The following is a 27,842-nucleotide window of genomic DNA, read 5'->3' as shown; positions in this document are numbered from 1 at the left end:
ACATCCACACAGGAATATTTGTCTCACAGACTATTTTTGCATTATAGGTGTTTATTTTCACTTCACAAGTTTTATTTATTAATTTTGAAGGATTTACAAAATTCTCAATTACAAATAATTGTCACTACACCTCACGGTGTTAAGTACACATTTGGATTATTTCCAATCTTATATTATCTCTCTCCTTTTGGTTCTTACCAAAGTAGAGTTGAAATATATTGGCGCTACACTTCTTTTTACACAATACCTTTACAAATATTTTTTGTGTGTTGGCCGCCCACCTTTTTCACCTTTTATAAGTTTGCGCAATATTTTCACACACAATGTTGTATAATTGTATATGAATAAAAATGTAGCGCCCAATAAATAAGAAAAAGAACCCTTAAAAAAGGATCTCTAAAATATCAAAAAGAGAAGAAAAAACAATCCAGTGTTGGATAATCTTTCCATCAGCTCTGGAAATTGTGTAAAGTGTACAACCATGTGAGGTAAATGTTTAAACATATATGTAATGATGAGTAAATAATTGTACCAAGTGCTTGGTGTGGGCACCAGGTCATATCATTTAGTCCAATATACTGGGACTTATAGTCCTTCCTGTAAAAAGGCCACTAGTATAAATATCCCAAAAGGGTGCACACTAGTGATGACAATTGAGTGATGAGTGAATGCTTCAGCTGTTAACCAACAAAGCTATGAGTGGATGGACGAAACAGTTCCTATTCACCAGAACAATAATGTATTAACATATACAGTCCTGAGCTTACATAACACTCGTGCAACTTGCTTGAAAATTCAGAATATTACAATTCCTTAACCCAAAATAAAAAATAATGGTTTAAATTCAAACATTAATAGTGGACAAAGTCCAGAAAAATAAGTCCCGTGTTGACAAATCAAAAAGTGCCTATAAGACTGGCACACACACAACAAGTCCTTGTGATCAGATCATGTGATCTGTCATGTGACAGATCACATGACACTTGGCTGTCAGAGAACCCGGAAGTGTTGTGTATGATAGACTTTAGAGACAAGCTGGAGGAGGAAACAGCACCTAACAGATGTTCTAGAATGATGAGATGCATGCATTTATTGGGCTGTGTTTATTATGGAGCTTATGTGTGTCTAATACAAAGGAGTTACAACACAGTGTTTTGAGCCATTGCTGACAGTGAGACGTCTGGCATAATATCTTTGAATAACCAAGTCATCCTTGAACATAGAAGTGACGACTCCAGGATCCAGACAATCGGTCTGTACAAGCCTTGATGACCCTCCCACCGTATGGTGAGTAGAGGGTCCAACTGCTCTGGTAAGAGTACCCACTCATTTTATTTATCGAGATTATCTTTGAAAAGTTGTCTGGTTGAGGATATCTGCTCCATTTCACAATTGGAAGAAGTTCTAGATACACCTACTTCACATCACTCACAAGGACTTGTTGTGTGTGTGCCAGTCTTATAGGCACTTTTTGATTTGTCAACACGGGACTTATTTTTCAGGACTTTGTCCACTATTAATGTTTGAATTTAAACCATTATTTTTTATTTTGGGTTAAGGAATTGTAATATTCTGAATTTTCAAGCAAGTTGCACGAGTGTTATGTAAGCTCAGGACTGTATATGTTAATACATTATTGTTCTGGTGAATAGGAACTGTTTCCTCCATCCACTCATAGCTTTGTTGGTTAACAGCTGAAGCATTCACTCATCACTCAATTGTCATCACTAGTGTGCACCCTTTTGGGATATTTATACTAGTGGCCTTTTTACAGGAAGGACTATAAGTCCCAGTATATTGGACTAAATGATATGACCTGGTGCCCACACCAAGCACTTGGTACAATTATTTACTCATCATTACATATATGTTTAAACATTTACCTCACATGGTTCTACACTTTACACAATTTCCAAAGCTGATGGAAAGATTATCCAACACTGGATCGTTTTTTCTTCTCTTTTTGATATTTTAGAGATCCTTTAAGGGTTCTTTTTCTTATTTATTGGGCGCTACATTTTTATTCACATACCCTTCACAAAGCATCCTTTTTGTTATGTTGGCAGCCTAGATTCACGTCACTATTTTTGTTTGCGCAATATTATATATATTTCTAGTATAATTGTATACAATGAAGCGACGTCTGCGGTCACTAAATATACTTCCTCCTTTCCAACAAGATTGATGTAACTCAACAAAGCCAATAGATCCTTGGTGTGTTTTAAATAGGCCTTTGTACATTTAACACTTTCCTGCAAAAAGTGATCGAGGTATTGTCCCATACGCGACGTTAATGAGCCAATCCCATTGACAATGGGTCGTGCTGGGGGGTGAAGTTTGTCTTTGTGGATCTTGGGAAGGGTATAGATAGTAGGGATCCGTCCATTACTTGGTATAAGGTACTTCCTTTCTTTATTTGAGAGTACTCCCGTGCGGTATCCCTTTTCCACTAATATTTTAAGATCTGTTTTATATTGAGCGGTAGGATCTTTATTTAATCTTTGGTATGTCGCATCTTCCATCAACATGTTTGTTAATTGATCTTGGTAGTACGATTTAGTCATAATTACTACCCCTCCGCCTTTATCCGCCGGTCTTATTACTAATTCTTTTCTCTTTTCCAGAGATTCTATACCCTCCTTGATGTAACAGGGATTAACATTCCTTTTAGGCACAATGTTTTCCAAATCACGTAATACCAGGCCTTTGAAAACGTCCAATGAATAACAATAATCGCAACATTAGATTGTCTTGTGAATACAACAAAGTAAGTGTACACTTCCTGGATTCGCAGATATATAGAGATGAGGACAAACTAGGAACAAGAGTTTACTTCAAACCGACTTATGCTAATAGTTTCTTACCAACCCAAAGTGGACATCATCCGACTTGGTTGAGAAACATACCAAGAGGCCAGTTTATGAGGGTCCGTCGGAATTGCTCCAGTGATGAAGATTACCACTTACAGTCAATAATCTTAAAGAATAAATTTGTGGAGAAGGGATACAATGGAAATAAGTTGGATGTTATTATTGAACAACTGACAGTTCTACCATCTCCCTCTAACCTAAACAATGCATCTTCAGCTAAACCAATGACTAATCATGAATGGAGCTTTGTCTCGGGCTTTCATTCACAATATAAAGAAGTCGAGAATATTTTTATTTCCCATTGGCACATTTTAATGTTGGACAAGATTTTAAGAAATGTGATTCCTCTAAAACCTAATTTTATTTATCGAAAAGCTCCTAATTACGGTGACAGGATTGTGAAGAAAATCCTAGACCCACCTACCAAACCCGCCACTTTCTGGCAAAAATATGTTTTTTTTGCATGTAGAAAGTGTGGTCCGTGCAAAGAGGTAACATGCAGGATGAGAGGTCTAGATAAGTTCACATCCCGTAATGATACCATATTTCAGATTAAGGACTTTATGACTTGCAATACTACCTATGTAGTATATGTATTAGAGTGTCCTTGTAAATTACTCTACGTAGGCCGCACAAAAAGGAAACTTAAGATACGGATTGCGGAGCATATAGCCAACATAAAGATTGGCTATAAGGATCACAATGTGTCTTTACATTTTAAGATGTTTCATGATGAAAATCCAGTTGGATTGAAATTTTGGGGAGGTGAGCATCTGAGCCCTAATTGGAGGGGCTGTAACCGAGTAAGAGAGCTCTCCAAGCTTGAAACTAAATGGATCCATTGTATTGACACACTGGCTCCGAGAGGCCTGAACGTAGAATTAGATATCAATTGTTTTATCAGTGATTTTTAACTAGTATATTATTTTAATTATCTCCCTCACTACTTATGCTATTTTCCAGTTTTTATCAATTGATAATTTTTAGCTATAGTCTTTTAATCTAATTTTTAAATTTCCATGAATGTGAATATATAGTTATGCTTGGTTTTTAATATTGTCTCTTTTTTCAAACCTATTGCCTTTTATATATATTCATATGGAGATTCTGCTGTGCAGATACTATGTATACGTCTATTTAATGCACAGATACCACATATATATTTAATTGTGTATATGTGATAGGTTAATCTACACTAAAATATGTCTTATATATTGAACTATGACCGAATATCTATTACATCATTTCTTTTTGTTAAGGAATGAGCACTATATTAATTTTTTGACATATATATTTTTAATACGTTTTAAACTATTTATTAGAATGTTTATATTGAATATATACCTATTTGTCTCTTCATAATGAGATTGTATATATTGGATTTATATTTATTCAAGTTTATATTGTATTTTATCCTGTTTTCAGGAGGTGTATCTGATTGGTGATTCATGACCCCAGGGCACTTTATATATAATATCCGCTTTTTCCATAGTCGCTTTTTTCTAATTAATTGTGAGTTACATAATACTGATGCATCAATACATGCTAAGTCTATATGACTAAATTGTTTTTATATATATATTTCGTATACAGAATATTGATGCCAAAAGGTATGTCAGTTTTTCTGTTTACTGATTTGTGCAGGAACTATTTAATTTCCCCGCTGTACTGACACCTGTTTGAGCCTTCACGGCCTCCGTGCTGGTGTTATTGTCGACGCTATTGATATGCGCCGCTCATGTTTACCACGTGAACAATGAGCTGTATATATAGGGGCTACTATCGCCGTCAATCCACGCCCTCTGTAGAAGCTGATTGGACAGCGAAACCAGTCAGGGTGGGACTCTAGCGGCGACCCGGAAGTAACGCGTGCGCTTCAAGCGTGTGTTCCAAGGTGTACTCTCCATGGGCGGCGGTTTCCTGTAACTTATCCAGCAAGTCTGTTTGAAGTCTACCTGGGGAATTGGATGCCGATCAGAGGACACCTTCACTTACCGAGGATACACGTTTGTTATCATCTATTTTGCGGTACGTGCATTTAGAGCGGGGATCTGGTGTTTTAAAGGGAATGCTTTTTTTTTAAAATAAAAACGGGATTACACTATTTTTTGGTACCCTTTGTGTTTCTATGTGGAGCCTTTCCTTTACCTGATACCTGCTTGAGAACGGAGGATCCAGTGAGAAAAGATACCTTTCAGTGTATATTATATTTTGCCTTCTGGTGAGTGAGTACCCCGAAGGGGAGTGTGCCCCACAAGTGGTGTCTTATCCTGGGAAGAGGTGTAGGATATTCTATCAGCTTTCTCCACTACCATGATCTTCTAAATCCGTTATCAGATGAATGCTCTTAATTTATTGAAATTGGACATTTACAACCAATTTTTCAGCGCTGTTTGACCATATTGAACTTTCTGTTTTTATAGTGTTTTTTTTCATTATTATGTTTTGATGCATACGTCTCTTGATAGTATGTTTTAAATAGCTGCTTCCACACAATATTTGCATGTTTTTAGTATTATTTGGTAAATATCAATATATCTATATTGGTCTAAGGCCCCATACACACGAGAGAATTTATCCGCGGATACGGTCCAGCGGACCGTTTCCACGGATAAATCCTCTCAAAGATTTCCGCAGATTTCTATGCGATGGAGTGTACACACCATCGCATTGAAATCCGCGCGGAAATCCTCTGGCGATGACGTGTCGCGCCGTCGCCGCAATTATGACGCGGCGACGGGCGCGACGCTGTCATATAAGGAATTCCATGCATGCGTCAAATCATTACGACGCGTGCGGGGAATCCCTTTGGACGGATGGATCCGGTAAGTCTGTACAGACGAGCGGATCCATCCGTTGGAATGGATTCCAGCAGATGGATTTGTTGTGCATGTCAGCAAATATCCGATCTGCTGGAATCCATCCCAGAGGAGATTTCTCCGCGGAAACAGATCCGCTGGCGTGTACACACCATAGGATCTATCCGCAGAAACCCATTTGCTGGGATTTATCTGCGGATGGATTCTATCGTGTGTATGGGGCCTTACTGTTTAGAGGTTATCTGTCAGACTATTAACCTCTGGGTGATTGATTCATTTGTCAACATATCATTTGTGGCTGTGCATCCTGGCGCTGAGTTGTGCCACTAGGCCTAGTGTGGCATTGTTTTAAAAAAAGGTAATGAGCAGTGCCTGTTTTCCTTAAGACATGACACTTGACAAAGAGTTCAATCTTTGTTTCATCAGACGGGGATTTTTTTTTCTCATGGTCTGAGAGTCCTTCAAGTGCCTTTGGGCAAACTGCAGATGGCTGTCATGTGCCTTTTACTGAGGAGTGGTTTCTGTCTGGCTACTCTAACATACAGGCCTGATTGGTGGAGTGCATCAAATATTTTTGTTCTTCTGAAAGATTCTCCTCTCTCCACATCTAAGGTCCTTCTCCCCAAATCGCTCAGTTTGGCCAGGTGGCCCGTGCTAGGAAGAGTCCTCCTGATGGTTCCAAACTTCTTCTATTTACAGATGATGGAGACCACTGTGCTCATTGGAACCTTCAATGCTGCAGAAATATTTTTCTGCACTCTTTTTAAGATCTGTGCCTTGATACAATTCTGTCTCTTAGGTCTACATACAATTCATTGGTTTGTGCTCTGACATGCACTGGTAACTGTGGGCCTTTATATAGACAGGTGTGTGCCTTTACAAATCATGTTCCATCAACTGAATTTACCACAGGTGCACTCCAATCAATTTGTATAAACATCTCAATGGGAACAGGATGCACCTGAGCTCAATTTTGAGTGTCATGGCTAAGACTGTGAATACTTCTGTATATGGGATTTTTTTATTTTTTATTCTTAATAAATTTGCAAAGATTTCAAACAAACTTATTTCACATTGTCATTATGGGGTATTGTGGGTAGAATTTTGAGGAATAATGAATTTAATCCATTTTGTAATAAGGCTGGAATAAAATGTGGAAAAGGTGAAGTGCTGTGAATACTTTCCGGATGCACTGTAGTCCCCTGTTCAGTGGAGCTGTATTTTTGTTGTTAGGCATATTTAGCTTAGCTCACTGTAATCAGTGTAGCTTAATATAATTAGTTATATCTGTTTAGTGTTTCAGCTGCTGCTGGTTTGATTTTTTCTTCTGATTTCCAGAGAACGATATGTCTTTGGAACATACTATAGGTGTGGAACAATGCAAATAGCAGCATGATCATTTATACAGCCCTGGCCAATCCCAGGGAGGGTGGCCCTAAAGGCTGCTAGGGGCCTGGAGAGGAAAGGTCCAGCTTGTGATTGCTGTTCGTGAGGCCTCAGCTGGGCTAGCTTAGGGGCCTGGATCCTGAAGTTACAGAGAGCTGACTGAGAGGCTGTTGTCTGAAGGTCTAAGACTGGTATCACAGACTGAATGTTATTGTGTGCCTGTCTGCAGGGCAACTACTGGGAAAAAGAATCCTGGCACATCCAGGGGCTTCTTCTGGGATAGTGCTGCAAATACGTAAACAAATACTAACAAACGTAAAGCATATGTAAAACCATTGACCAATAACCAAGTATTTTGTTATATCTGTCTAATAGCTGTGTGTACCTGTGTAAGCAATAGATTTGGTGACTTGTACATTTTTTCACTCCTGGCGGCACAACCAAGTGGCAGGGGAATGAATTTGGGAGGTAAATATATGTGCCTGGGAAAAGTAAAATGTTTCTCCAGCCAAAACATTTTTTTACGTTTGGGACAGAGTCTGCCTTTTTTTTTTTCTTGTCCATGTCCCACTGCCCACTGAGGAAATATTCCCTTACACAATACCTACCCTTCCCTTACACAATACCATTTGTTGTGGTATTGTATTCTGTATCTGTAGAGGATTGCCCCATTCAACTTATAAACTGCCACCTTTTCTATTTATTGGTCTAAGAATGAGGCATGTTACACTGCATTTACTAACAGCATGATAACAGTAATATAGAATCCATTGCCAAGCATCCATGGCTCTAGAGGGCCCACTTCTGTCCATGGTTCCATTTCCTCCACAGTGCACTCATAAGAACCCTTCCATTAAATAGCTTATTATTTAATTGTGAGTCTCTCGTCTACAGGTGTTATATTCTATGAAGTATTGCTGGGACGGTAGGTGTTATCAATAATAAGGATGTCACATGATGTTGGTTCATGTCAAATCTTACCATTAGAGCTACTCCTTGGCCTCCAATGTTCACCCGGACCTTGGCTTTCTGTGAGGAGGAATGGTCTGTGGTAATGCAAACAATCTGTGTGCTGTTAGCGGATTGAACAATGCACGGGGACTGTGCAATTGTGACAGTGATCTGTGAGGCATCATTGCTACAAAAGAAAGAAAAATGTTGATCATTAGACATTTCCATATACTTTATAGAGACAATTATGCAGGGAAAGTAACATATTCTGCCTATAACATAAGTTCTGTTCATTATTCATTTTCCTAATAATGTTTAATTATCCTGGTTTCCTCTGTTTAAATTGTCTTCCCTTTGTGGTGTCCTGGATTACCCATTGGTGATCTGCGAAACCCTGAACTTCTGTTTAAACAGACAATATAGCTACTGAACTACTGTGAACCTGATCTTGACTATACACCATGCAGTATTTTATAACATAATGCAGGTCAAACGTTCTACATTGTTACTGGTTAAAAGATAATGATCTTACCATCATGCTCCTTGAGCCTCGTGCTAAACCAATGGAGGACCGGAGTGCTGCACTGTGTGAGGCCTCGTACACACGACCAAGTTTCTTGGCAAAAACCAGCAAGAAACTTGCTGGGATTTTTTTTTTGCCGAGGAAACCGGTCGTGTGTACATTTTTCGACGAGGAAACTGTCGAGGATCCCGTCGAGCCAAAAAGAGAGCATGTCTTCTTTTTCCTCGACGGGAATGGAGAAACTTGCTTTGTCGAGTTCTTCGACAGCCTAGCAAGGAACTCGACGAGGAAAACGATGTGTTTCGCCTGTTGAGTTCCTCGGTCGTGTGTACGAGGCTTCAGAGTACTGGTCCAGCACGTGACACTAAAGGTTTGATTTAAAAAATAAAATAAAAATTAAAACATGTCATACGTACCTCCGCTATGCAGCTCGTTTTGCACAGAGTGGCCCCGAACCTCGTCTTCTGAGGTCCCTCGACGGCTGTTTCGGCTCCTCCCCGCATCAGATAACCTCTTCTGCAAAGCACTTTTCCAAGGGGGTTACCCCGCGGGTGCGCTCCCGAGTCCAGCATTTGCATCCATAGACACGAATGCCGGACTCGTCCCACGCCCCCTGGCGCCCACATTATTGGATTTGATTGACAGAAGTGGTAGCCAATGGCTGCGCTGCTATCAGTCTATCCAATGAAGAGCCAAGACGACCGGGCCGAGAAGAGCCGAGTCTCGACACGGGACTTTTGAGGGCTCAGGTAAGTAAACGTGGGGCTGGGGAGCCAGTAATCATCGGATGTTATTTCACCTTAATGCATTAAGGTGAAAAAACTTGAAGCTTTACAACCCCTTTAAACATGGCAGCCCTTTACAGTTTTATCAGCTGTGAATAGGAAGTCTGAACAAATCAAGGACAAGCTGACACATGGCGCAATATGGTCTTCATTGTGATCACATAAAAAAATATATAACAAATGCTATATTCTTTAAATATTAAGCAGTTGAACTTCTATTGGGCTTAACTTCAACTGACTCTAATTGGACTTTAAAGTGGTTCTAAAGCTTCAAGGTTTTTTACACTAATGCATTCTATGTTTTCAGGTAAAAAAACTCCTGGGTCACAGATGTCTCCCCCTACACCCCCTTATACTTGCCTAAGCCTCATCATGATCCAGCGTTGTGCTAGAGAGCTGCGGTTCTCCTGGATTTTTCCCTCCTTCCTGGGCAGATTGATAGCAGCATGAGCCATTGGCTCTCACTCATGTCAATCAACTCCAGTTAAGAGTGGGGACCGGGGCAAAGTCCTACAGTCTGTGTCAATGGACGCAGCAGTGGACCGCAGGAGGGAGTTGCACGAGTGCCACCATGTACATCAGCTTCCTATTGGGGCACCAGCAAGAGAGAAGAAGCCAGGAGCACAAGAGGAGGATCAGGGACACTCTGTGCAATTCTTTTGTACAGAGCAGGTATAGACATGTTTGTAAAAAAGTAGATGTATATAGCATGTGAAAAATGAAAGCCAAAATATTTTTTGTTTTGTTTTATTTCTGCAGAGTACCCTCACCTCGAGTCTTGAGGACAGGGTAATAAAATAGACAGAAAGTGATAGGGACAGGGGCAGAAACAAAATAACCATTACATTAGTAATTAGTTACATTAGTTACAACACCTATTTTTTTTTTTTGGCGAGCTCAGAGTCTATCCATATCAATGGCATGAACAAAAATGATTTAGGCTGTAAAGCAGAATTCAAGTAATTAGGGTCCTCTGATTCCTCCTATATTGAATTGAATTGTAACTGTACTGTCTGCCCTTGTGTTGTAAAGCACTGTGCAAACTGTTGGCTCTATATAAATCCTGTATAATAATAATATGAAAAAAAATAATAATAGCCCATTTAATATTAAAAAAATAAGTTTAAAAAAATTTCCATCAGCCCAGAGATGCCTCTCCCCTACAGTGCTTCTATTTTGTCATTAGATGTACTTCCAGGTTAAATAATGACTAATATCAATCAAATCCCTTACTCTGAGCCCATGCCATCACTTGGCCCTAGACCATGACTAGAGAAGCAAAAGTAGTAAAAAGATAAGGGGCCAGATTCACAAAGAGATACGACGGTGTCTCCTGAAACACCGTCGTATCTCTGACTTAGGCCCGTTGTATCTATGCGACTGATTCATAGAATCAGTTACACATAGATAAGCCTAAGATCTGACAGGTGTAACTGTGGTGTAACTGTGTTACACCGTCGGATCTTAACTGCAATTTAAAAATGGCGTTTTCGCTGATTTACGTTGAGAAATATGTAAATCAGCGAGATACGCCAATTCACGAACGTACGCAGGGCCGACGCAGTGTTGTTACGACGTTTACGTAGTGGTTTTCCCGGCGTATACTTACCCCTGCTTCTATGAGGCGCAGCCAATGTTAAGTACAGCCGTCGTTCCCGCGTCGATTTTAATTTTTTTACATCGTTTGCGTACGCCGATTCTCTAACGCGCTGGACGCGAGTTACGCTCACGCAGAAACCAATGATGTCCTAGCGACGTCATTGGGAGCAATGCACGCCGGGAAAATTTGCGGACGGCGCATGAGCATTTAAATCGGCGCGGGGACGCGCCTGATTTAAATGCTACACTCCCCCTAGCCGTGGAGTTTGAATTCCACCGGGGGATTTACGATCCGCCGCCGCAAGTTTGGAGGTAAGTGTTTTGTGAATTACCCACTTGCCTCTCAAACTTGCGACAGCGGATCTTAAATCACATAGGTCACGCGGATCTAAAGATCCGCTGATCTATGTGAATCTAGCCCTTTATCTATATTTTTCTCTTTTTGTCCTGCTGTTCCACTTTGAGTACACTCTATTCATAAATGAAATCATTTGTAGAAAATGATACATAAGTGTATCAATATAATGTATTCTTTAGCTTCTTGTCAGGAAGACCAAGTGCATGGCCATGCCTGAATACCACAGTTCATGGTATGGTGCACAGAGCCAAGGCCGTGTGCATATCTTCAAATGTTGATGCTCCTGTGCCTCATGACCAGACCTGCATTCTGCTATTCTGCGTTTGACCCATCTTGCCCCCTGATTTTACTATATACAGATCTCCTATTGCTGACTTTAGTTTGGGTCCTGGTTTCATCCTCAGCCTGCTGTTTTGGTACTTTTGCTGCTCTTTTGATATCAGCCCCTGACCTGGCTTCTGACCTTGCCCTAATTCAGTACTGCTGCCACCCAGTTGTTGGTGGCCCTGGCTCGTCTTGACTACAGCTTTGCTTCATAATCCACCTGTGCGCCATCACCCACACAAGTTCCAGTGTGAACATCCACAGCATCCTAGCAGTTCTCCAAACTGTCATCAGACATTGAGGCGATTTAGGTCGCATTTGTAGGGCTATATAAGTTACTCACTCATTCAGACAACCCACTGTGTCAGGACCCACTATAGGCCTCGTGCCACTCCTCATTCTGCTACACCCTACCACCAACTCTAGGGGGTGTTGGACAGGAGAGATAAGGAAAGCCCTATCATTAGCTTGGTAAACTTATAATTATGGGCAATAGAAACATTTTAAGTATAGTACATACCCAAACAGAGATCCAGTGATGGTGAGTCTGGTACCCCCAGCGGTGCCTCCTCTCTTGGGGGTGACATCGTATATGAGAGGCGTTAGTGCAGTAGAGTAGGTAAAGGAATTGTTGATCCAGACAGCACTGTTTGGGTTAATGACACTGACATTACAGATCTGAGAAGCTGTGTTTGTACCTGGAAAAATACATAAAGAATAGGCTCATTTTTACCACTTACTCGTGTATTAGCAGTGTACATATAATGTAGCCCTTATTGTATGGAGCATTAATAAATGATCATTTTTTGATAGACTAACTATGTAAGATATTACATACTGTATACTAAGGGAGTACAGGGGCTTTCATTCTGAGCTCTACTCCTGTAAATGCCAGTTGACTGGTTGTCTTGTTGTTTCAATGGTTTTCTAAGGCACTGACCTGGAACAATTATGCAGTTTTGACTTTAACTTCTGTATTTCTCTTACTACTGATTTCTTTTAATAGATATCTTAGCCCAAGTACAATATTATATTATATTGCAGCTTACCAGTCCTTAGATATTGTTTCTGAATTTTTTACTTATATCAAGATTTTTCCCCCTCTTTATCATAACCACTTGCTGACTGGCTGTAGTATATATACTGTGGGAAGTCGGCTCTCTTGCGTGAAACAACGTACCTGTATGTCATTTCCTGCAATAGCCAGCTGGGGCACACACATGCTGGCAAACCCGTGATCGCTCTCCAGAGAGACAGAAGGCAGATCGCCATCCTGTCAGAGATGAACATTAAGATCTTGTGTTCATCCAGAGGAACACGGATCTCTCTGTTTATCCAGTGAGTCTATATAGCCCCAACGCAGTTAGAAAGCAGCCCCATAGGTACACACTTAACCCTGTGACCGCCCATGGTGTTAACCCCTTCCCTGCCAGTGTCATTAGTACAGTAACAGTGCATATTTTTTAGCACTGATCACTGAAATAATGTCACTGGTTCCCACAAAAGTGTCAAACGTGTCAGTTAGGTGTCCGATTTGTCCGCCGCAATGTTGCAGTCCCGCTAAAATACGCTGATCGGCGCCATTACTAGTAAAAATAAATAAAAATGCCATATGAATATACCAAAAATATGTAGCAGAATACATATAGGCCTAAATTGATGAAGCAATTCAATTTTTTTACATTTGGGTATGTTTTATCCCAACATTTTTGGTCTTTTTCTGTTTATAGCGCAAAAAATAAAAACCACAGACGGGATCAAATACCACCAAAAAAAAGCTCTATGTGGGAAAAAAAAGGACATAAATTTTATTTGGATATAACGTTGCATGACCTCACAATTGTCAGTTAAAATAATGCAGTTACGTATTGCAAAAAATGCCCTGGTCATAAAGGGGGTAAAAGCTTCCGGGGCTGAAGTGGTTAACCTGGTGATCCTGCCAATGTACATTTCCTGTCAGAGGGTGACACACTTACTCACTGCACTGTATCTATGGAGGAGCAGCATTGTCACTTTAGAACAGAAAGTATATTAGAACTAAAGAGTACTTCTCCTATAACATAGGGGAATGGGTTCTGTAGTCCATAGAAATATTTGAGAACTGAGTGCAGCAAAGGAAAAGAGCGCAGGAATTTAAGAGTTCATTAGCAGGACCAATACAGTATTTATTTTTTGCAGTTATCAAATATATAGCAAAACGCTTATGTAACAAAACACTTAAAAGTCTAATGCCCTGTACACACTATCAGTTCATCCGATGAAAACGGTCTGATGGATTTTTTCATCAGATATCCGATGAAGCTGACTTTCATCAGTCGTGCCTACACACCATCAGTTAAAAAACGATCGTGTCAAAACGCGGTGACGTAAAACACAACAACGTGCTGAGAAAAATGAAGTTTAATGCTTCCAAGCATGCGTCGACTTGATTATGAGCATGCGTTGATTTTTAACCATTGGATTTCCCCACAGACGATCGTTTTTTTCTGTCGGTTTTTTAACCATCAGATAATTTTAAAACAGGTTCTAAGTTTTTTCACAGATGGGAAAAAAAACGATGGGGCCCACACACAATCGGTTCGTTCGATGAAAACGGTCCATCAGACCGTTTTCATCAGACGAACCGATCGTGTGTACGCGGCATAAGAGGGAGGAAATAACAGCCCTTAATAAGACTTTACATATTATTTAAATTCGTGAGGCATCTATCCTAAAAATTTGCATTAAGTGTAGGTTCACATTGCTGCGGGTTAGAAATCGTTCAACTAATTTCAACTCAGCAATGCAGTCTGACTTTAGCGGCAATTTGACAGACATCTGTGCGGATTCCTGCACAAATGTCTATACAAATCACACCCTGAAGTTGCCAAAAGTAGTACAGGAACTATTTTTGGGAATTAGTGTGGCGCCTGCAAAGTCGGTGCTGCACCGTTTTGGACGGTGACGTTGCCGGCAATAGCCGCGATTTGGCCAAATTGTACCAATGTGAACCTAGGCTTATGGCAATTGTCAGATTAGATTTAAACTGTTAGGCCCCGTACACACGAGAGGATATCCGCTGGATAAATCCTCTGGCGGATTTGGATCTAATGGCTGTACACACCATCAGATCGAAATCCGCGCGGAATACATCCGCGGTGACGTGTCGCGCCGTCGCCGCTACGATGACGCAGCAACGTGCGCGACGCTGGAAGGTAAATACTTCCACGCATGCGTCGAATCATTACGATGCATGCGAGGGAGGGGAGCGGACGGACTGATCCGGTGAATCTGTACAGACGACCGGATCAGTCCGCTGGACTGGATTCCAGCGGATAGATTTTGTAGCATGCTACAAAATTTTTATCCGCTGGGAATCCGTCGGCTGGATTTTTATCCACCGGGAAATGTCCGCTCGGACGTACAGACGACCGGATCTATCTGCTGGAACTGATCCGCGGATCAATCCCAGCGGATAGATCCGGTCGTCTGTACGAGGCCTTAGATTGAATGAACAAGTCTTGTGTAGTCCAGTTGTGTCTAATTTATGTGTCTAATTTATTAAATTGCACAGTGGTAAACTTACCTGCTTTATTACCTCTGTATCTATATATATATATATATATATATATATATATATATATATATAGATATAGATATAGATATAGATATAGATATATAGATAATGTAGATGATTAGATGCATATTCCTTGCTCTTTATAATTATATAAGTGTCTATGCGATCTTTATGTTTCATTTTTCTTTTGCTTCATTTTATCTCTTTTTCATTTCCTTTATGGTTTAATGTTTTAAAATGATGTCTTATTTTTTTAATAATATAAGCATGTGTTGAGATGATTTATGCCTCATTGACATAGGCATACTTAAGCATACACCCGTGCAAGGGCCATAATTGCCTGCTCGGGGATACATGCAACTCCATGCTGGCAGTCCCATTTGTGTCAATTGGGCCACATAAACATAGTCGCTGTTCCCAATTTGGCATGTGTGTGGGTGTGGGTCCCCTGAATGCACACTGTCTGTTTGGAGACCTGCAAGGGGATGCATGGAACACCTGTGCATCCCTGTGCAGGCAAACACAGCCCTCGCACGGGCATATGTATACATAAGCCCATGTGAACGAGGTCTTACTCATGAAATGCATTGACTTCTTTGGATACAATTGCAAATAAGTAAATCTATGCTGAATGTTTGCCTCTTCATATCTTTATTTTTGTACTCTTCACTTTTTTTATACATGCCAACTGATATCAGTATATTGTAGAAATAAGCATCATTCCACTAATTATTGCCAAACTTGAAATAGTTTTCTGTTTTTTATCTTTTGAGATATGAGAAATATTGAAAAAATATAATGCAATAAACAAATATGATCATAAGCATTTTATGAATTATCTTCCATGTTATTCGGTATACCAAATAACATGGAAGAGTTTCTAATACGCTCTGCTGATTTTTTTCAGTGAAGTTGTATTGATTTGATGGGTAGTTCCATTACTTACCATTATTCAAAGGCAATTCACAGAGAAGGAAGCTTGTATTAGATCTCATTTGATCTATACTGCACTCAGAGTTGCAGACCAGCACCTTGGATACCGTCTCATCAAACCCAGAGCCAGCAATAGTGAGAATCAATCCACCACCAAAGCTTCCTAAGCAGCATAAAGAGATAAATAATTGACTATATATTCATTTCACAATAAATATTCATTGTTAATAACTATTTCATAACGTTTTTTAAGCTTTCTCACTTAGGCCTCGTACACACGACCGAGGAACTCGTCGGGCGAAACACATCGTTTTCCTCGTCGAGTTCCTTGTTAGGCTTGTCGAGGAACTCGACAAGCTTGCTTTGCGTACACACTATCAAGACAAATTCTCCTCGATCTCAAACGCGGTGACATACAACACATACAACGGCAGGGGAAGTTCGATTCTACTGGCACAACTCTTGGGGCTGCTTTTGCTAATCTCATGTTACTGCGTGTTAAGTAAAAGTTTGGTAAGAGACGATTTGCACTTTTCAGTCTGTTACAGCTTGAAAAATGTGTTATCTCCATTACAAACGCTACTTTTACTCCCGTCTCATACTTTATTCTGAGCATGCGCGGGTTTCTTAGCATACACACGCTTGAGTTTATTGACGAAAACCAGCCGAACGAGAAACACGACGAGCAAATTCAGACTCCTGTCGAGGAAAAAGAGAACTTGCTCTCTTTTTTGCTCGTCAAGTTCCTCGACAGTTTCCTCGATGAAAAATGTACACACGACCGGTTTCCTCTGCAAAAAAGCTCCCCCACCAAGTTTCTTGATGGATTTTCCCGAGGAAACTGGTCGTGTGTACGAGGCCTAAGGGCTCTTTACATAAACAATTGCTTTGTGAATGTCTCAACATTCACATAAAAGTCACTACCCATAATGTCACTACCCATAACTACCCCGAATTCCCCCTGATGAAGATACGATTACCCTGTATCGAACACATTTAGGGGAGGGGCCAGGACGACACGACAGGCAGTCTACCTGCTTAGGAGGAAGCTATTGAGGCTTTTTATTCACTAGTATTCCCGAGATACTGCGTGGGAAGCCCAGGATCCTGTTACCATTATAGAACCCAGGGGTGGTTCACAAGCATGTATTGACTGAGCGTAATTGCTAAGTTACACGCTCCAAGGTGAGCATTTAATACCTAGGGGGTCACTGGAAAAAGAGCACCAATGCATGATCTGCAACACCTGTCAATCATTTTCAGATGCATTGATTTATAAGCATGTCAGCCGTGCTATTACGGCATACCACGCATATGCACTTTTTTCAACAGGACTGTCACAGCATTGTTTTATAAAAAGACTTGTTTTTGCACAATAGCATTGTTTGCTATTTAAGGTGGTATTGTCCCCTATATACCACCGGACACTTGTCTATCTGTGTTACAAGGCACTTGGATGCACATGAGCACTTTATTATTAATGTTTTATTTGGCATAATTATTGTTTTTATTTTGGTCATATCATATCTATGTCACATATGTCACTTACGTTACATTAACACTACCTGTGTTTGTTTTAATCTTCAGCATGCATTTATTGTGTGATATTCCAAAGCACAGCGTATTATTTACTATTTTTACCCACAAAGCTAGAGTTGAACTTAACACCCCCGCTGGGTCGGTTCGCACCAGGACTCTTGAACATCGCAAAAATTTGGACCCGAACTTAGGACCCTATTAAAGTCTATAAGAAGTGAAATCGGAAAAAAAAAGTGCCCATTTTGAAGGCTTATATGCAAGTTATTGGCCATAAAAAGTCAATGGGGGCCCAGGTACTGAACCTGGGGGACTTTTTTTAAAAAAAAGATAATTTTTACAGGAGCAGTGAATTTAATGCTTAAAGTGAAACGAGAAAGTTTAAAAATTCTATTAAATACAGTGCCAGGGAGGTCCCCTACGTTTGCCTGTAAAGTGGCACATCTGTACCATGCATAGAACCTGCTACAGCAAAACTGACAGATATAAAGAAAAAAAAAATAACATTTAAATTGCCGACAATACAATACCATTGCCAGCAATAGAATTTTTTTTTTTAAAACGGTGTAAGGGTCTGATAGTAAATGTTTTCAGATTAGCGTCTGCAGCCACTTTTTAGTCATTTGCTCCTGCTGCTCCGAGCCTCCTGTGGGAAGAGGGGAGAGATGCAGATGGGCGCTGGATTGAGACAAAAGGGGGTTTTCTGACCGCTGCACGACAATGTATATTGGCAGAATGGCATGGCTGCGCAAATTGGCGTACCCGTATGTCCCTCCGTCATTGCAGGCTAGCGAGCTCACAACCGCCACCGGCACACGCCTGCCATACTCAATGTCCGCGATCGTGGCACGGAGAGACAGAACAGGGAGATGTAAACAAGGCATTTCCCTGTTCTGCCTAGTGACATGACAGTGATCTATTGCTCCCAGTGATCGGGAGCAGTGATCTCTGTCATGTTCTAGTGAGCCCATCTCCCCTACAGTTAGAACACAGCTAACCCCTTGATTGCCCCCTAGTGTTTAACCCCTTCCCTGCCAATGACATTTATACAGTAATCAGTGGCTATTTTTAGCTCTGATCGCTGTATAAATGTCAATGGTCCCAAAATAGTGTCAAAAGTGTCCAATCTGTCGACCGTAATGTCGCAGTCACGATAAAAATCAGCGATCCTCGCCATTACTAATAAAATAAAGTTATAATAAAAATTCCATAAATCTATCCCCTATTTTGTAGACACTATGGGCCAGATTCACAGAGGAAATACGCCGGAGTATCTACTGATACTCCGGCGTATTTTCAAATTTGCCGTGTCGTATCTTTATTTGTAATTCACAAAAAAGATACGACGGCTTTTGGCTAAGATCCGACAGGCGTACGGCTTCGTACGCCTTCGGATCCTAGATGTAATTTTCCGGCGGCCGCTGGGTGGAGTTTGCATCGTTTTCCAGTGTCGGGTATGCAAATTAGCTGATTACGGCGATCCACGAAGATACGCGCGTTCGTCGCAATCTCTTACGTCATCGCTAGTCGGTTTTTCCCGTCGCAAAGTTAGGCCTGCTTTTTCATGGCTTATCTTTAGAACAGCCATGTTAAAGTATGGCCGTCGTTCCCGCGTCGAATTTCCAAATATTTTTTTTTGCGTAAGACGTCCAGGAATACGAAACGACGTAACGCACGTCGCCGTTCAAACAATACGTCGGGGCGCCGTAATTTCACACAAAGCACGTCGGGAAATTTCCCAACGGAGCATGCGCAGAATGTTTGGCGCGGGAACGCGCCTAATTTAAATGGTACACGCCCCATTTGAATTAGGCAGGCTTGCGCCGGACGGCTTTACGTTACCCCGCCGTAAGTTTACACGCAAGTGCTTGGTGAATCAGGCACTTGCGCTGAAAACTTGCGGTGGTGTAACGTAAAGGGGATACGTTACGCTGCCGCAGATAACTGTAAATCTGGCCCTATAACTTTTGTGCAAACCAATCAATATACACTTATTGCAATTTTTTTTACCAAAAATATGTAGAAGAATACATATTGGCCTAAACTGAGGAAAACATTTTTTTTATATATTTTTTTCGGGATGTTTATTATAGCAAAAAGTAAAAAATATCTTTATTTATTTTTTTCTAAATTGACTGCCTTTTATTGTTTATAGCGCAAAAAATAAAACCGCAGCAGTATTCAAATACCACCAATATAAAGCTTTATTTGTGGGAAAAAAAGGATGTCAATTTTGATTGGGTGCAACGCACATGATCACAAAATTGTCAGTTAAAGCAGCGCAGTGCCATATCGCAAAAAAATGCTCTGGTCATTAAGGGGGTAAATTCTTTCAGGGCTGAAGTGGTTAGTGAAGAAAATGCATTAAGGTATAAAACGTTTTACCTTTACAGACACGTTATGAATATTGTAGAGAGCAAGAAAAACAAATGGATTGGGCCCAAGCTTTCACTAGAAGCCCAGGTGACTAGGTTAAAGCTGTCTGGACATATTATGAGAACAACCAACATGCGCCCAGACATGCGCCCGTTTAAAAGACAACTATTCTTAAAAATATTTAAGGGAAAACAAGAAAAGGACAACCAACAATAAGATGCATTAACGTGTTGTGTGTGTGTGTGGAGACTGAAGGCCCAAGTAATTCTGAAGAATGTTTATCCATGTGGTTTCCAGTAGTTTATTTTGACTTGTTGGCATTGAATGTGTGGGTGAGGGAAATTAGGGAATTTTGTAATTTTCTTTTAATTAAACAAATGTATGGCCAGTCTTAGGGCCAAATCCTCAAAAGAGATACGACGGAGTAACTGCTGTTACTCCATCGTATCCCTGGTCCTAACTATGGAACTGATCCACAGAATCAGTTTCCCATAGTTAGGGAGAAGATCCGTGTAATTAAATTACACTGCCGGATCTTAGGATGCAGTACCGCATCCGCCGCTGGGGGCATTTTGTGTCGAAATGCCGCTTCGGGTATGCAAATTAGCAGTTACGGAGATCCACAAAGCTTTTCTGCTTCGTTTTTTCTCCGTAAGTATTAAGTTGCATACGCAAAATTAGGGCTGCTTTTACAAGGTGTAAAGTTAGTACACCATGTAAAAGCAGACCCTTCTGTCTAGCGACGCGTTTTTTTTTCAAATTTGAATATTTTTTTTCGCGCCGTATCTTTTTTTTTTCCGACGCAACTTTATTGACCGTCGCAATCCACAAAGCCCGGCGTAACGTAATTTCGCGCTATGCACGTCGGGAAAATGACGTCACGAGCATGCGCAGTACGGCCGGCGCGGGAGCCCGCCTCATTTAAATGGGAATCGCCCCCATGAAATGAGGAACGCCTTGCGCCGGCGGAATTTAAGTTACACGGCCAGAAATTTCTAGGTAAGTGCTTTGTGGATCGGGCACTTAGGTAGAAATTTTAAGGCAGTGTAACTTAAATTAGAATTTCGCCGTTACGCCGGGTCTTTGTGGATTTGGCCCTTAGTCTCCAGCAGCGGTCTACTGCTCATGGCACTCACCTTGATTTGGAGAGATGCTGGTCATACTCAGTTCATATGTAAATGCTGCACTGGATCTTGCCAAGCCTTTCTTATTCTGTAGTGATATTGGGAATGTTCCTCCCCAGTGGTCTGCCACTGTGCAGTTCAGTAAAGTATCTGATATGAAGGTGATGACACATGTGGTATTACCAATAGTCACTGAAACACTTGTGGCATCAGAACCAAACTGTGTGCCAAAAACAGAGATGGTGGTTCCTGATGGTCCTGTTAGGAAATAAGACATAGAAAAAACTTTAGATATTTGCATAGGTTATACAATAACTGGCTTTTTCATTAATTTAATAATTTAGTAAAACCAGCGGTTTCACTGTATTGAAATTTCGTTTTTATGTTTGTTTCAATGACAATAAAGTCCTATTATTATTAATAATTAGTTGGTCCATTACATTTGAACTTTTATAGCCTAATTCTAGACAGAAGTGAAAAAATACACCAATTAATTTATCTGTAATAAAAAAAAAAATCACTGAATGCACTTTGAATGTGCTTTGTCTATTAAGGACAAAACAACAGGATATCTTTAATAACCTTTCTTGTAGCATATATTCATCTTTCTTTTGTTTCTTCACCAGTTCTGGGAGCAGAAGTAAGGTTGGAGGAGCATGTGTCCCACTGCATGTGATAGCGGTAGGCCAATCCATGCTGTCACGTGGTCCATTCTTAGCCCTATGTAAGCAAAGCACCAAGTGCACACTCTTTTGGATTAATCCCAGTGGTTAAATGGAGTGGTGAGAGGGTAAAAAGACAGTGGGGCAGATCCACAAAAGGATTACGCCGGCGTATCTATTGATACGCCGGCGTAATTTTAAATTTCCTGCGTCGTATCTTTGTTTTGTATCCACAAAACAAGATACGACGGCATCTGGGATCGATCCGACAGGCGTACGTCTTAGTACGCCGTCGGATCTTAGATGCAATTTTTCGGTGGGCGCTAGGTGGCGTTTCCATTGAAATCCGCGTCGAGTATGCAAATTAGCTTTTTACGGCGATCCACAAACGTACGTCCGGCCGGCGCATTTTTTTACATCGTTTTTGTTCGGCTTTTTCCGGCGTATAGTTAAAGCTGCTGTTATGAGGCGTACTCAATGTTAAGTATGGCCGTCGTTCCCGCGTACAATTTTGAATTTTTTACGTTGTTTGCGTAAGTGGTTCGCGAATAGGAATTTGCGTAGAATAACGTCACCGTCGTAAGCATTGGCTGGTTCCGGTTTAATTTCGAGCATGCGCACTGGGATACCCCCATGGACGGCGCATGCGCAATTAAACAAAAACGTTGTTTACATTGGGTCACGACGTATTTACATAAAACACGCCCCCATTACATCCATTTGAATTAGACGCCATTACGCCGGCAAAGATACACTACGCCGCGGATTCTTTCAGGATTTGAAAAAAAATATTAAGTTACGGCGGTGTAGTGTATCTTAGATACGCTACGCCCGGCGCATAAATGCGCCGCTGTACGAGGATCTGCCCCAGTATGTGCTTCTGGGAAGGGGGCAATTAAAGCAAACTTGTTGCCCTGTCGTGCATGGGCAAAGCACCAATTCACCTTAAATATAGACATTAAACATAACAATGTGACTAAATTCTGATTTATACAGAATATTGCTAAGATGGAGGAGCTCATGCAAAAAGCAAGGGACACTTCCTCCAAATACAGAAAAACTTGGGCATGTTGGCTGCAAATCCAACATTCTACAGATTATTCCACCAATTTGTCAAACTCTATTTGATTCTGGCTGGCTACCCCCACCCCCCACCCCCCCCAGTGACCATTCTTCATCTTTCCCTTCCATTCTCCTCCCCCTTCTACCCTCATCTATGCCCCTCTTCCCTACTCTTACCCTTTCTGTGTACCCTCTCTCCCTACATTTCCCTGCCTTTCCCATCCCATGTGAAGTGTTATGGGTCCCACCCTCTTTATTTATTTTCTCTTTCTCTTTCTGGGACCTGTAGCCATTGTTTGGCTTGGGGATTCGTTCTTGGGGCACTATTCCTACTATAAATATTAACCTAACAGGTGTGAGAGGTTGAAGTTTGCTGCCTTAATAGTTTTGTATGGTTTTTCACGTTTATATATATAATGTATGAACAGCGATTAGTAATTTCCCCTAGTGAGTCCTTCCTACAGTTAGAACACACCCAGGGAACATACTTAACCCCTTCCCCGCCCCCTGGTGTTAACCTCTTTCCTGCCAGTGGCATTTTTATAGTAATCCAATGCATTTTTATAGCACTGATCGCTATAAAAATGCTAATGGCCCCAAAAATGTGTCAAAAGTGTCCGAAGTGTCCGCCAGAATGTCGCAGTACCGAAAAAAAATCGCTTATCGCGGCCATTACTTGTAAAACATTTTTTTATAAAAATGCCATAAAACTACCCCCTATTTTGTAAACGCTATAACTTTTGCGCAAACCAATCAATAAACTTTTATTGTGATTTTTTTTAATGAAAAATATGTAGAAGAAAACGTACCAGCCTAAACCAATAAATATATATTTTTGGGGGGATATTTATCATAGCAAAAAGTACAAAATATTATTTTTTTTCAAAATTGTTGCTCTATTTTTGTTTATAACGCAAAAACTAAAAACCGCAGGGTGATCAAATACCACCAAAAGAAAGCTCTATTTGTGGGAAAAAAAGGACACCAATTTTGTTTGGGAGCCACGTCGCACGACTGCGCAATTGTCAGTTAAAGCGACGCAGTGCCAAATCGCAAAAAGTGCTCTGGTCTTTGACCAGCAATATGGTCCGGGGGTTAAGTGGTTAATTATACTTTATATTGATAGTCAGGCACCCTACTATTGAACCATAGGAACTTTTTAGAAAAACTTTGATCTGTACCTTTTGAATAAGTGCCAAGACACTAATGCCCCGTACAAGCGGTTTGTCCGTCGGGAAAAAAGTTGGATGTTTTTTCCGACGGAATTCTGCCTTGCATACACACGTCATACAAAAGTTCGGTGAACTTTTGACCACCAAGAACGCGGTGACGTAAAAGACTACGACGAGCCAAGAAAATTAAGTTCAATGCTTCTGAGCATATGTAGGAATTTTGCGTGTTGGGATTTGTACACACAATCAGAAATTCCAATCAGTTTTTTTCCTGACGGGAAAAAAGAGATCCTGCTCTCTATCTTTTTCCAGCAGTTTTTCCATTGGAAAAAGTCTGATAGAGCATACACACGGTCGGGATTCCCGACCATAAGCTCTCATCTGACTTTTCAAACGGGAAAAGCGATCGTGTGTACGGGGCATTACACTTCTGCTCATTCTCTCTGGAGGAGATATTGAGCCTCTACATATTGTATTGATTTAATATTCACTGTTTGTATTTTGCTTTGGCACCCAATAAAGTTGCTATCTTGTAAAATATTTTAGCTCTATCGATGATTGTGTTTGAGCTTCCTATCAATGAATTATTGTTTGAAAGCCTTTGCATTACAAAGTCTTGGTAAATCTAAAGGAGAACCGTGCAATTAAACTGTAATGGCCAGCCTAAGGGTTTTTAAAATTACCAGAAAGTTCTGTTTAGACACTTCTGAAATATACACAACCCTGCAAACAGAACAACAAGGTCGAAGACCTGGCTTTTCTCATTTGTAGTTAAATATCAGCCTTGTCACATCCCTTTCCCAGCTTGTGGCTAGACATTAAAGGAGTAGCAGGAGCACAGTGGTGAGTCATCCTTCTGTTCACTCACTGCAGTCTGGATATTTATCTCTAGCTCATATGAACCACAGGATAATTGATTGTCTGCCCCTTCCCCAATCTGAATGTACAATGCTTGCATGAGTCTGAAACCAAGTCAGATTTAAGTATCTCTATTGTTACATTTACAAATGTAATTATACTTTTGAATGAATACATAACTGCACTAATTGATAATGTTTTTTTTTTTCATATCTTTTTTACGTGCCACATTTAAAAAATTATACCTGTGCTGGGAGAAATTGACGTTACTGTAGGAGTGTCCGCCTCTGAGTAGGAATAGCTGAGTGATGGATATGATGCAGATGTTATGTAAATGTTTACTGTGGCAGTCCTGGCAGCTGAGCTTGCAGGAGTAACACACTGAATACTGCCCGGGGTTACTGACAGAATAAAACATGGGATGCCATTAACTTTCACTGTAGTATTCATTGGGGGGAATCCATTCCCTTCTATCTGCAAAACTGTTCCACCTAGAACACTTCCAGATGGTGTCAAGAGTACAGCTTCAGCAGGACTATTTATGGTCAAGTAGCCCTGGGCCAAGCCTTTGCTTAGGACAATAACTTTGACTACATAGGTATGAGCAGGAATTGGATCTACACTGCATTTAATTTGCGTGTCATTGACATCTACCACAATGGCTGCCACACTATCTCCAATATAAACCGCTATGTCATTAATGTCTGCTCCAAATCCACTGCCATAAATGTTTAACACGGTCGAAGTGTTGCGTACTACAGTTGGTGAAATGCTTGATGCAACCACTGTGATTGAGTTGGTATAGTTGAAGTTGCAGCTTCCTTTGCACAATGCCGTAATTCCATTGACTGACACCTGGACATTAACAGTGTGTTCGTAACTGGCTTGGGTGTCACAAACAATGTTTGTGTAATTCATTAATACAATGCTGCAGCCTAAGCCTGTTATGGCAGTGGCGTTGTTGTTTGAGAAACCAGATCCAACTATGGTTATTCTTGTACGTCCGGAAACAAAGCCATTGTTCGGTATGATGGAATCGATGTGAGGCAATAAGGCAAATCTTCTGTTCATCTCTTGGTTTATAGCACTGATAGCGTTCCCATAATTGTTCACTGTTAAAGATACAAGTTCTGCAATTCCAATATTCATGGAGTCCTGAGGATCTATCTTGCAGGTTATTGAAGTTTCATTACCGGACAAGACTATACACGGGTACTTTCCAACTGAGACCTAATAAAAACAAAGATATAATTATATTTTATTGGGTTTGTAAGCAAAGATTATATTCCTACTAAAAATTATTTAAGAACTTGACCAATTCACTTCTTCTGTCTTTATACAGTATTATATTGCTAATAGTGTTTCCAATGTCTTAAGCAGAATTACTATATAAAAAACAACAGGTCCTAGGGTTCACCTACAGTTCTGGGACCATCCCATTATATAGTGCTATCTGGCTTGGAAAATATAATAACACATGGGACACACCAGGTTCTGATGTATGAATCATGCACCAAATTATGCCTGAAGTGCACCTTTGGCTCAGATTTGGTATTGTGCCAAAAATGACCCTCGTTAGACTTATTGTTTTACTGTTTTTTTTGCACACAAAGAAATCACAGACAGTGAAAAGGTAAAATAAATATTTTAAAAGTAAGGGTTAATAAAGCGCTATCATCAACCTTAATTATTGCACAGTGATCCAATTGTTTATTAGCGCTTTATTAACCCTTTTACTTCTATTGTTTTTTGTGATAGTACACAACACAATAATGGCAACAATCATCATTTGATCATCTCAATTTTTTGGTTCACGTTTATTTGTTCACTTCAGCGCTCTAGTAACTTTAACACCAAAATAAATCGTTTACAATAACAGTACACAACAATCAAATATACAAAGGAGAAAGACGCAATAACAAAAGATACAACATCGCTTTCCCTCCAAAAAAAAAAACACGCCCTATAAATAAAGAGATAGGATTAGATATTTTTTTTAAGCAAATTTCACATAAGGCATACAATGAGCGAAAATGTAGTTTTTTTCCCCATCTGTAAAATTTTGTCTAAACCACCCTGCTCATCCCAATTATTGACTAAAAATTGCTGATCTACAGTAGACACTATAATATATGAATGGCCTGAGTGCAAAGATATGGGCACCCACTGGACTTTTTGGAGTTGCGGGCAAAAATTAATACCACATTATGTAAAATTATACATCTTTTATTCCATAGTTAAAATTAAAGCAAGGTACAAAAAACATAAAACCATGCATTGAAAAGAAAATATTTTTTTTTTAAAAAAATTGGTGTATGTTCCACACAAAGGCAAAGTTTTTACAAGTACTGATATTGGTCTCAATGTATTTTCTGAAGCAATTCTCACTTCTTCAGGAGATAATAGAATCTACAGTTTTATACTTGGTTCAGTTAAATTACCAACATGGACACTATTGTACTTTGCAAAGTTTTACACAGTGTGGAACTCTGTGTAAGCTTTATAATATTTCTGTAAAAAGTGAATTTCGCCCAAAGCCTAAAATAAAAAGTGACATAATATATAAATCTTGCAGACAATGCTTTCTTACAACTCTTGGTGACTCCAGTAATAGGATCTTTCTATTTGAGTTCCTCTTCTCCCTTGTGCTACATACACTCACTACTCCTGCTGCAGAAGATGTGATCTCATTCCCTGAAAATGTCTATAACAGAAGTGGGACCTGGGGAACCAGATCTGAGATATATAAAAAGCTGGTAAGACATTGAGCACCAACATCTACCCAGAGCTGAATTTTAGGTGGACCTTTTCTTTATAATCTGAAAGACCACAGAGATGTTTGCAATACTAAGACTCAGTGGCGTAGCGTGGGGGGGTGCGAGGGGGGCCACCACCCCGGGTGCAACTTTTAGAGGGGCGCTGTCACGAATGTGGAGAGGAGGGAGTGC

General features: G+C 40.3%; 1 protein-coding gene across 1 annotated transcript in view; it reads right to left on the bottom strand.

The window, feature by feature from the left end:
• LOC120941315 (fibrocystin-L-like) overlaps positions 1–27,842 on the bottom strand; it is a 319,487-nt gene that overhangs the window by 117,569 nt on the left and 174,076 nt on the right. Inside the window, exons 39-43 of the mRNA XM_040354640.1 lie at positions 25,140–26,124; positions 21,153–21,398; positions 16,118–16,267; positions 12,136–12,313; positions 8,057–8,213 (exon numbers count right to left, since the gene is read on the bottom strand). Coding sequence (XP_040210574.1) covers positions 8,057–8,213; positions 12,136–12,313; positions 16,118–16,267; positions 21,153–21,398; positions 25,140–26,124 — 1,716 coding nt within the window. The remainder of the gene's footprint in view (positions 1–8,056; positions 8,214–12,135; positions 12,314–16,117; positions 16,268–21,152; positions 21,399–25,139; positions 26,125–27,842) is intronic.

Source organism: Rana temporaria, chromosome 5, assembly GCF_905171775.1.
Source record: "Rana temporaria chromosome 5, aRanTem1.1, whole genome shotgun sequence".
Taxonomy (NCBI): domain Eukaryota; kingdom Metazoa; phylum Chordata; class Amphibia; order Anura; family Ranidae; genus Rana; species Rana temporaria.
Note: the sequence above shows the minus strand (reverse complement) of the source record. Positions and strands in the feature narration are given on the sequence as shown.